This window comes from Felis catus, chromosome D3 (assembly GCF_018350175.1).
Source record: "Felis catus isolate Fca126 chromosome D3, F.catus_Fca126_mat1.0, whole genome shotgun sequence".
NCBI lineage: Eukaryota > Metazoa > Chordata > Mammalia > Carnivora > Felidae > Felis > Felis catus.
In genome coordinates this window covers 89795004-89806460 of record NC_058379.1, presented here as the reverse complement: position 1 = coordinate 89806460, position 11457 = coordinate 89795004, and the positions used below count along the sequence as shown (strand labels likewise).

The window sequence follows — 11457 nt, the reverse complement described above, 5'->3', positions numbered from 1 at the left end:
ATCCACGAAATAAAAATAAGAATGCCTTAGGCTCATACTGGTCACGCACAGCTGTCACGGAACTTCCCTCCTTGCTTTTTTCCTCGGGACCACCTCTCAGCATCCTCATTACATGGATGTGTGTTGAATAAAACTAAGTCGGAAGCAGAGATTCTAAACGAGTTTCTAATTTCAGAACTCACATGAGTTGACTTTAAAACTGAGGTCCACAAGGTAAAAACCATGCAATAAGACCACTGTAGACTGAAGCTCGATTCACGGCTCATTTCACCAGCCATGCCTAATTGGAACTTTGCAAAGTGTCTGACCTGATTCCACCACTTGGTTCCATGCTATCCTGCTGCATTTCGGGTGCCCTCTGCCCTTACCTCATCCCACCTCAGTAAAGCAGCTCACTCTGCCATCAAGCCGCAGTTACATCGAGAGTCTTGGACATCCACCATCCTTCCGAGAACTGTCAGAAAGCAATGCTTACGACCCACAGCTCCGTATTACCGTCTTATGGTCCCAGACAAAAGCCCCTTCAGTCCTCTGCACTGGGTGAAGGTTGTTTTTATTGTTTCCATTGTATTTTTCTCTTTAAAGAACAAAACCCTGTGTAATATAACAGACACATTGAAAAGTACATAAACATATAGGTACTGTTTAATGAGCAATAATGAACTCAATGCCTGTGTAACTACCACCCGGGACAAGAAATAAAACAGATGTTATCAGTATTTCAGAAGGACTGCCCTACCATCCACCTGCCCCCACTACTCTCTCTCACAATGCACCATTATGCTGAATTTTTAAGTACTAATTCCCTTGCTTTTCTTCATAACTGTTCTACTTTTCTTGTGCTTGATCTGACTTGGGTTCACTGCTCTAACAGATGATGGGTTCATTTACTACACATTAAAGTTTGGTAGGAAAACCATTTTTTAAAACTATAATTAAATTGTTGTCGATAAACCCCTTTTTCTTTTTTCCCAAAAGAGGCATTTGTAGGCTGCAGAAACCTTTATCTTGTTTATGTGATTTCTTAAAGGATTATATGGTTGTCTGCAGAGAATTAGCACTTATATTATCAAAGATTTCTTTGTCTAATATATTTCAGCCTTTAAGAAGCATTGAAAGGAAGAATAAAATATTAATTATAGCAAAAAAAAATCCTTAAACAATATGGTTGGATTTTTCCTGTTTTTGAACTTCATATGAATGGAAGCTCATTCCCATCTCACTTCTTACCATGTTAGTAAGATTCATAAAGGCCATTTGTGGCACGTGGGCCATTATGAACAGTAATTGTATGAAATCTTATTTATTTACGGTCTATTTTTGGGCTCTTTTGCTTCAGTGGTTTTGTCAACCTGAATACCAATACCATATTGTTTTAGTTATTCTAGCTTTGTAGAAATCTTGCTATCTGGAGAGCAAGTTCTCTCTCTTCTTGTTTTTCTAGAAGAGTCTTTGTTTATTCTTGACTTCTGCATGCCCATAACAATTTTAGAATAAGCCAATCAAGTTCTAGAAATAAACACGTTGAAGTTTGGCTCAAAATCACAACTGAATCTTTCCATTATCGAGTTTCCAATCTATGAACATAAGCACAGGGCTCCATTTACTTTGATATTCTTTAATGCCATTCAAATGCCATTTAGTTTTCTCCCTAAAGTTTTTGGTATTTCTGGCACTTTTATATTTCTGATATTATTTTAAATTAAATTCGTGGTTTGGGTTCTCTTGGATCATCTTGGTGAATTTGGGCAGAGACAACAGGCATGAGTTTCCCCTATTCTTCTCACACTACACAGTGCACCCCCACAGTCTCCTGGGGGTGGTGACTGATTGGCTCACCTTAACCTTGGGCACCGTCTTCAGGGTCCCAGGAAACACGTCCACTGCCGAGTGAGGTGGGCATCTCCGTTAGGCTCCCGGGCTTTGGCAGGCACTCGTGTTTTACATTTCTGTTCCCCTCACTCCTCCACATCATCAAAACACAGCTCCATTTCCATCTGGGTTATCAAATATCTTAAGAACAAAAGTGACTTTGAATTCTCTGTTTACCTTTCTCGTCTTCTCCTAGTATTTATCCTGGTAATTCTTTATGTCATTTTGGTTCTTGAATGTTTCTATGGACTCAAAAAAATTTATCCAGCATTATTGGTTGGTTTCTGTGACAGGTTTGGTTTAAGTAACCATTTCTGAAAACAGGAACTCCAACAAGGAAGCTAGTTGTCAAATTCTGACTTAGACCAGAACAAGTTCACTGAGTCCAGAACTGAAGGAGAAAGAGGGTAGGGGAGGCTCTCTGCTTCATAAAAGTGCCATTCTTTATTTATCTCACCATGGTAGCATTGGTATGGAGCAACATTCGAAATAGATTTGAAAAAAAAAAAAAAACACACTTTAAATAAAACTTTTAATAGTTTAAACAGTATGTTTATAAAATTCCATGATACTATTCACTTTAGTTAAATGATTATGTTGATGTATGTTCCTTCTTTTTAAAAATTTTTAATGTTTATTTATTTTTGAGAGAGACAAACAGACACAGAGTGAGAGAGGGACAGGGGCAGAGAGAGAAAGGGAGACACAGAATCGGAATCAGGCTCCAGGCTCTGAGCTGTTAGTATAGAGCCCGATGCAGGCCTCGAACTCAAGAACCGTGAAATCATGACCTGAGCCGAGGTCAGACGCTTTACTGACTGAGCCACCCGGGCACCCTGACATATGTTCCTTCTAAGTGTAGACCCAAGATTTTATTTTAAGGCAACTTAACTCATGTTTTTCAGATATTTAAATGTTTTATTCCTGAATTATTTTAGTGGTGAGATAAGTAGATATATAATAAACCATAGAACCAATTATGTTTTCCCAAGTTTCTCCTTGATTACAACTGCAGATTTCTATTTTTACGTAGGAATATAAGCTAACAACTAGAAATAATTCCCATTGGTACTCTGGAAAAAAGCTAGTGGAATAAAGTTAAAAAATATTATGCACATATTATATGTAATTTCTTTCATGGCTGAACGTCAATCGCAAAACATTCTTTGAATATTTAAATTCAGAAATTTAATAATATAATGACTATATGATAGCAGCCAAGATGATCTTTGTAGAATACAATAAAATATTGATGCATTTTATTTTTTTGTGGGAACTAGGAACATTGGCAGAAAACAGAATGAAAGGTACATGCAATATTAAGAAAATCATTAATGAACATTCCTCTTAAAAACAAAAGCTAATAAGCTAAGATGATCAACCATTTATGATTTTTTTCTGTTAATATTTAGGGGCTGTAGGTTCCAGGATTTCAAAAAAATTATAGGGGAAAAGCTTAAGATGGAAAAATCCTATCACTTTGATATAATCTCACCAGCTATTTGTTCCTGGTTGTATTGAAGAGTTTTATCCTTTTGTTTCAGTGCACAAATGTCCCTTTCTTCTTGCCATCCCTTCAAGCCATCAGACACATGGTGCAGGTGTCCTTTCTGCAGAGGACCCCAGCACTTGTTTCCTCGGCACCTGACCATGCCCTCTGGGTCACCTTGGAACTGTAGCAGACACTGGGGACCTGGGAGACCAGAGCCTGCTGTGTCTCAGGTCTCCTCCTGGACAGGCAGGGGTGCTGACCTTGTCACACCCACACTCCCCTTTCCTTGGCTCTGGGGCCCCTCCCCTCTTTCTGACCTTCTCCCTTCCCCCATTCCTTACACATGCTCTTCTCTTCACTTCCTACACTCTCACACAAACCTTCAGCTGATAGTTCTGTGTGGATGATACCCCAACTACATTTCTTTGAGCTTTAATATAGTTGTCTGTTGGCTGTGGCTGTCTTTACCTGGAGCTTCCACTAACGCCACCAGCTCAGTTCATGATGGACTGAACCCACCATCTTCCTGTTACATTTTCCCCACCACTCTTCCACTTTCCGTATTTTTAAAAGGTGACATTCTTCTTGTAGTGGTTCAGGATTGAAAATCCAGCTTCACCTCTGACCCTACCTCCAGCATTTGTCATCGACAGCCAGTTTCCCTGGTGGCCACTTCTAGGTCTGTCAGTAGTGTCTTATTTTCTATTCTCTGCTGCCCGGATTAGGCTTCTGGAACAGCCTCCAGATGATTTCACTGCCTGCCCTAAAACTCTCCTTTTTCTCCCTAGCCTGGTCTGCACTCATTCTGGTCCCTTTATAAAGCACATGCTAACCACACCAGAACCAGTATTCACTGTTCCTAACCACGTGTACCTCTTTGTGCCTTTTCTCATTTGGTTTCTCTTTGGAATGCCCTTCTTCCCATTCCTTCTGTGTCCCAAATGTGTCTGGCATAACCACTGTTCATCCTTCCAGGTCCTTGGGTACTCAATGCCCATCAGTAAGAGAAACAGTAAGAGAAACAGAAAGTTTGTGTTCAGAGATGTAAGATTATAGAGGCTGTGGGAGAATACTCTTTCAAGAAGGGGATAATCAAAGGACAGTATTGTTAAAGGTAAAAGAAAATAAGGATTCTGAGAAGTCCACTGATGACACTTGAAAGAGCCGTCTACACTCATGATTTCCAATTCTCCCTCCTCTCTTCTCCTTTAAACGCAGCCAGGCTTTTGCCTCTGTCACTCCATGGAGTTGCTCATCATCAAGGGCCTCCACATTGTGAAATGTGATGGTCAATCCCCAGTCTTCCTCCTACTCCAAAGCCTGCTCCTTTTCATCTCAAGTTAGATGTGACCAAGGCAAACACGTGAGGCATCCTCAGCACCCCTCTTTCTCTCAAACCCTAATCCAATGGATGGTAGCTTTCACAACACACCCAGAATTAGCCACTCCTCATCTCCCCCCTGGCTGCCATGTGGCACACCGCTTCCATCTTTGCCTGGATGACGTCAACAGCATCTGGGCTGGTCCCCCTATTTCTTCTCTTGCGCTCCCCTCTGGCCTCAGTCTCTTCTAAATGCAGCAGTCAGAATGAGCCTGCTAAAACCCAGGTCAGGCCTTGTCCCCCTCTGGTCCCAACCCTATCTCAGTTAGTGTGAAAGTAACTATCCTTGCCAATACCATCAGATCTTATCTTCTGGTCTCCCCCATCTGGCTCTTTTTACTCTAGCCACTCTGGGCTCCCTGATGTCTCTTGAACATAACAGCCTGGAGAGTTCACCTCCTTCACATCTTTGCTCAAGGAAGCCTACCTTAACCATCTCCTTTACTTTTCTCTATTTTTCATATACTTGTCACTTTCTAATACATTACATTATTTATTTGTCATGTTTATCATCTACCTCTCTCAGTGGTCACTGATATATCCCAAGGTCAGTGTTCATGGATATATCCCAAGCATCTACAATAGTGCTTGGCACATAGCAGATACTAAATAAATATCTATTGAATGAAATGATGAAGAACTTTTGAGAATGAAACTTCTGTGAAGTGCTGATGACCTAACTAGTTTACATGGATGTGGTAGCAAATACATGTGAAGAAAGGAAACCATAAATGTAAAACAGTTTGGAATTTATCCAAGTCTTTCCATTCCTATATGCAGTCACTCCAACACATGGAAAATAGGCCTATTTGAATACCTTTATTTTCTTATTTTAACTAAGACACTACGTAGGATACAACAACAATGGACATTTTAAGCACCAATAAATGACCATGACATCTTTAAACATTTATAAATACTAACCATTCCTAAGTATCAATAACTATCAATATATTGTCAGTTCCGTCGTAACACCTGATGATGTGCAATTTGAAAAAGAGAGCAAAACTGGTTCGTGAACTGGTTAATAATCATTGACAAACCCATATTTTTTACCTATTTGCTATGGTAAGCAAATACAAATAAAATGATACATAATAATGTATAATTTCAGAAATATATAATAAAAAATATAAACAAAAAATTCAAATATAGTAAGCAAAAAATACTGTGAAATTTAAACTATAAATCATTCAAGAAAGGATATTTACATTTATATGAAGATGATTCTTTAGCATTAGTTTGGCATACTGCCACAGGTTTTTAAATGAAATGGCTAATCTTTTAAGTTTCTGTATATAGGCAAACACAAAATTGTTTAAAATTGTAATGGTTCTAAAACTCACAGCTGGAATATGAAGAATGATTTGAGGGCAGAGTGGGGGTGGTGGCCATGATGCATATAAACCAAAATTTAAACAAGGAAGTACAATTTAGTTTTCCCTAATTAGATTTGGAATTATCCTGGCTTTCAAAATTATAATCTTTAAAATGAAACAAAATCTTCATTAATTTCTTCAGGGAGTCTGAGCCAGTAATTCTCCCTGGGACCTCTTCTCTGAACATGGAATAGTAAATAATCAATCAATCTGTTCAAGTATCTCTATAGTAAATCATCTGTACATGTATATGTTATATACATATATACCATATATACTTTTGTGGTAAGTTTTCATGAGGATAAATATTGTAAGAGCAAAAATAAACCTACTTTACACCAGAAAATAGGCTGATCCTAACACAAGCAGGCTTTGTCATGTAGGTTAAATTTATCTAAATGAAATAGTATCCTATAAATTAGTTTTAGACACTAACGGAGTGCAGGAGGAGCTAGCAAGATTATTTATATAAAGAACTGGAAGATACTACACACTAAGCAGTGGATTTATCTTTTTAAGTATTCCACTTAGCCTTAGAATAAAACAAGTCTTTATTACCTCAGGCATGAAGACTGGACAGCAGCAGGAGAGCGGCAGGAAGGCAGCGGGGAATGTGTGGAGCAGAGGGAAAGACTGGTTTTAAGAAAGTACATTCTGTGGATGACTGAGTGACCGAATATATATCCATATTCATAGTATTTTCATTAACAGGTATTTTGAGCACAGCCTCACAAACACAATGATATACTATTTTTTACTGCAGTCTACTCGTTATCTACCATACCAGTTCTAGAATGAGCAAGGCACACTCAAAATGGGCTTTAAACCAGGTGTGTTTCCCTATGAAAATGGTAAAATAATATTGTAAAATAGACTCTGGAAAAAAGACATGCTTACGGTAAAAGACACACAGTAAATGAATTAGCCAGGCACAATTCCAAGAGCAAGAACTATATTTACAGTCTTCAAGTAGAGCTCGTATTCGCTTTTGCCTTTAATTGTAATGTTTAGCGAAGGAGCAAAAATAGTGAATCTCATTTTAAAAAATCAAAGTTCAACTTATACTTGGTTCTCTGCTTATTTTTTTAAATTTAATGAAGAATTATTTCAGTGCAATATTAGTGAGGGTTTTTTATTTCTTTTAAATATCTTACCACAACTATTGTAGCACATTTTGTAAATTGAACATCTAAACTGTTTGAAAGCCAGAAAAATACTAATTCAGTGAGAAGCTCTATTTCTGTTCCTCATTTTTTATACGCCCCATAATTTTTGTAACGTGGACCAAAACGTCACTGTTGCATTTGCTTCCTTACTCTCAGGCTCCGACATCTTTGCCAGGAGCCCAGAGTGGGCTGGCTGGGGACTAGACTACACAGCCAACGGCAGTCCTGTGATTTCAGGGACACGGTGCTCAGCCCACTGCCTGGCACAGAGCACACACATACAGCTGAACAAATAAATCTTCACGCCAGTATTTTGGTTGTTTGACTGAAGGCTCTAGTTCTTCTGTGAAATAGATCGTATGTTTACTGAGGACTTCCTGTCAGTTTGCATGTTAGACTAAAGTAAAATTTAGTGAGTCAGTGAAGACACTGCAGACGGTTCACAGTACGTACACATTTTTTTCTTTATGCTATCCCTCGTCGGGTAGAGAGCTGTATCAAGGTGTTTATGGGTGAACTTTATGCCGTACTGAATCTGTTTTAAAATAGTACAGTAAAGAGACACCTGGGTGGCTCACGCAGGTAGGCATCCGACTCTTGATTTCAGCTCAGGTCAAGATCTCATGGTTTGTGAGACTGATTCCTGTGTTGGGTTCTGCGCTGACAGTGCGGAGCCTGCTTAGGATTCACTCTTTCCCTCTCTCTCCCTGTCCCTCCCTTGCTCTCTCTCTCTCTCAAAATAAATAAATAAACATAAAAAATAATTCAGTAAGAAAAGTGAATCTGCAAGAAATAGGTGAAATATAGTGGCAAAATATTAATAATTATTGAAGCTGGGTGATAACTACTTTTTACACTATTTTTTAAAACTTATTTATTTGTTTATTTATTTAGAGAGCACGTGAGTGGGAGAGAAGGACAGAGCGAGCGAGAGACGGTCTTAAGCAGGCTCCCCACTCAGTGCAAAGCCCAACGCAGGGTTTTGATCCCACGACCCTAGGATCATGACCTGAGCCAAAATCAAGAGTCGGACATTCAACTGACCCAGTCACCCAGGTGCCCCAGAGGCTCTTTACACTATTACCTATACTTTGTATAGCTTGAAATCTTCAATGATAAAAATAAGAAATTCAAAGAAATTTCAACAAAAATGGTTAAGGGCAAAATAAAGACATTTTCAACTAACAAAAACATTTCTATACTTGTCTATCTTTTACAAAACAGTTTATACAATATTGTAACCACAGTGAAAAGTTGGAAACAACTTAAATGTCAATCAGTAGGGACAGTTAATATAGTAACACCCCCATGCTACAGAATGAATCCTATGTGCCCATGAGAATAATGAGTGTCAGGTGATAAAGGAGGTTCCACAGCAGTGCACAGAACCTGATTTCATGTTCATAGGAGTGTGTGAATGTCCATCCACATTCAGAGGGTTATGTCTGCAAAGAGGAATTAGATTATTTTTTAATTTTTCTCTTGAAACTGTTTTGTATTATTCAAATTTTTACAAGGTATACATTAACTTTATATTGGGCAGAAATTATTTTCTATAATGATATCCTGTAGTTTTTCTCATTATGCTATTATTTCTAGTTTCATGGAATGATTTTTTTTAACTTAAAAATTATCTTAGGTCTTGGGGCGCCTGGGTAGCTCAGTCGGTTAAGCATCCAACTTTGGCTCAGGTCATGATCTCACGGTTTGTGAGTTCGAGCCCCGCGTCGGGCTCTGTGCTGACAGCTCAGAGCCTGGAGCCTGCTTTGGATTCTGTGTTTCCCTCTCTCTCTGCTCCTTGCCCCCTCATGCTCTCTCTCTCTTTCAAAAATAAGTAAACATTAAAAAAAGTTTTAAAAATTATGTTAGTTCTTAAGTAATTCAAAGTGGGGAAGTTCTATACTTGTAAAAAATTATGAAATCTGGAATAGATTTATTTTTAAAATGAAAATGAAAACATTTAAGGCATTTTAACAAACACACTCTTTTTCCTCAACCACCTACTGAGTGTATTAAAATGTAAGATGTCAAAAACTACATGAACTACATGATTTTCTTAAAAAAGAATATAATTATGTACCTTTCAGTTAATTGAAATCAGGCTGAAACTCTATTAATTACAGAAAGAAATAGCATATATAGAAGAAGAAAATGTTTTCTATTTTGTTCATAAGGAATTTGAATTGAAAATATTCCAACAGTTCTGTGCAAAAAAAGTATTTGTGGATATTTTAGTAATACGTTTGTTCTTAGAATAAAACAGATGGCAGAATGGAATAAAATGTAATTTCCAGATGCATGGTTTTCTGAATTCGGTGACTTGGACTCAGCACTATCAGTTAAATCTCAAGTTTGTCTTTAGCCAGCACTGCAATTTTGTGGAGTACATTTTAATGACTAACATTATCTTGGGTAAAAGTCCCAAAGGTACATGTTCCAGTGGTTGTGGAATCTTGGATCTTTGGGCCATCTGCTACTGCTATGACCTCTTAGTCTGCAAAGACCATGGAGCAGAGTGGGAGGCAGCCACAGTGGGACCTCTATCCACCTCATCCCTCTGTGGGGTCATTTACGATTTGCAACAGACCCTGTGTATGGCCCTTATTAACGGACTGCACTGTTCCCAACATTTCCTATTTCCTTGTTGATTATAAAGCTTCAAAGAATTTAAAAGTAGCTCCTTCTTACCGAGAGGTTGGGGATTCCCTAAACGTGGCAATTCCAGTTCAGATAATGTAATGAAAAATAAAGGAAAATAGGTCACCTAAGTTACCTGGTAGTCATGTCCTTCCTTCACATCCATGTTCTAAGTTTTAGGAATGATGAGAGATTTCTGAACTTTTGATTTGTCCACATCATGTATCTGTAATCAGATTGAAGAATCACACTTGGTGAAAATGAACTGTATATACTTGCAGTTGTGTTAGAGCAGATATTCTATTTCTCATTATGTTTCTAGATAATCTTGGGCAAATCACTTAAATCTTTATTTAGGGATTTTAGGGGCCCACCATATGGCAAATAACCCAGATTAAAAAAAATTTTTTTTACCTTGCTCCTAGGAAAACTGGACTGTCCATAATGGATAGTATTGGAATGAGGTCTCTTTGAAGCTTTTGAAGATTCTTGACACAATCTTCTTTTAGATCTCTGGGATGTTTTGCTTATCATCAATTTGTGGTCACTTACATCAGCTTTTATAGTCTGATTTATTGATTGTGGCTGCAGTAGTTGGGGATCTTCTGTTTCTGTGTCTGATTCAAAAATGTATGGCTGTTTTTTCATTTTTAGTGATTCGCGGCCTTTCCCCAAAATTTGTGTTATATATTTCCTTGTTAAATTTTCTTTTCTATTCACTTGGAAGTCAACCGCACTTTTTATTACACCTAAACTGTTATTTGATATATGAGATACTGAACTATTAGAGAGGTGTTTACTTTCATTTAAACTCACAGTTGGTGATTCTCCATTAGAAGGGGGATATTTTGTCATATTTTCACAGGACTCAGTATTTTTTCCTTGCAGAAGTCTGGAAATCTTCTGATTTAAATTTCTAGCATTCATCTGAATGTTATGATTAGATCTTTTTTTAATAGCTGGATCTAAATTCAGCTTGTCATTTTGGATCACACTAGTTTTAAGTGAAAAGAATTTAGATTCTGTAACAACATGCTGTTCCCTTTTCAGGTTGCCAGGTTCTAAGATCTTTTTATTCATCTGCAAGGATCGATTTTTGAAAACTGGTATGAATGTAGGGGCAGTATTATTCTGGGAGCTTAAGTCTGTGCCTTGAACTTGAAGGTTTCCTGTGTTGGGCTTTGGTGCTTCCAAATGTACTTGTGGTGCCTTGTCAGACAGGGATTTCTTTCCGCTCTGAACAGACTGCTGCTGGAGATGCAGTGCTGAGGACACCCAGGTTTTCTTCAGCTGGCTTCCTGGAATCTCCATCCTGTGGTTCATGGCTCCTGAACCTGGTACAAGACACTGAGCCAGGACAGGTCTGGTGCAAGGGGCCCGAGTCAGAGAGGACCTAAACACTTGTTTAGTGGTCAGATTAGGCGCCTTGACTTTGTTTTCCTAAAAGGATAGAGATTGGGAAAAATTTTAAATGTAAAAATGTTAATGGAAAAGAAATAATATATAAAATATCATCAAAATAAGAATACC

At 38.1% G+C, this 11457-nt stretch overlaps 1 protein-coding gene across 6 annotated transcripts in view; it reads right to left on the bottom strand.

The window, feature by feature from the left end:
• Nucleotides 1-151: 151 nt before the first annotated feature.
• CD3H18orf63 (chromosome D3 C18orf63 homolog) overlaps nucleotides 152-11457 on the bottom strand; it is a 38760-nt gene continuing 27454 nt past the window's right edge. For 4 of the 6 annotated variants that reach the window (XM_045041215.1, XM_045041214.1, XM_045041216.1 and 1 more), the window contains 3 exons: nucleotides 10342-11367; nucleotides 10064-10153; nucleotides 5546-8735 (listed from right to left, as the gene is read on the bottom strand). In XM_045041215.1, the coding sequence (XP_044897150.1) occupies nucleotides 10097-10153; nucleotides 10342-11367 (1083 nt within the window). In that variant the 3' untranslated portion in view covers nucleotides 5546-8735; nucleotides 10064-10096. Of the gene's footprint in view, nucleotides 595-1839; nucleotides 2014-5545; nucleotides 8736-10063; nucleotides 10154-10341; nucleotides 11368-11457 lie in introns of those variants that run through there. The other 2 variants (XR_006587651.1, XM_045041218.1) reach the window with 2 other exon arrangements.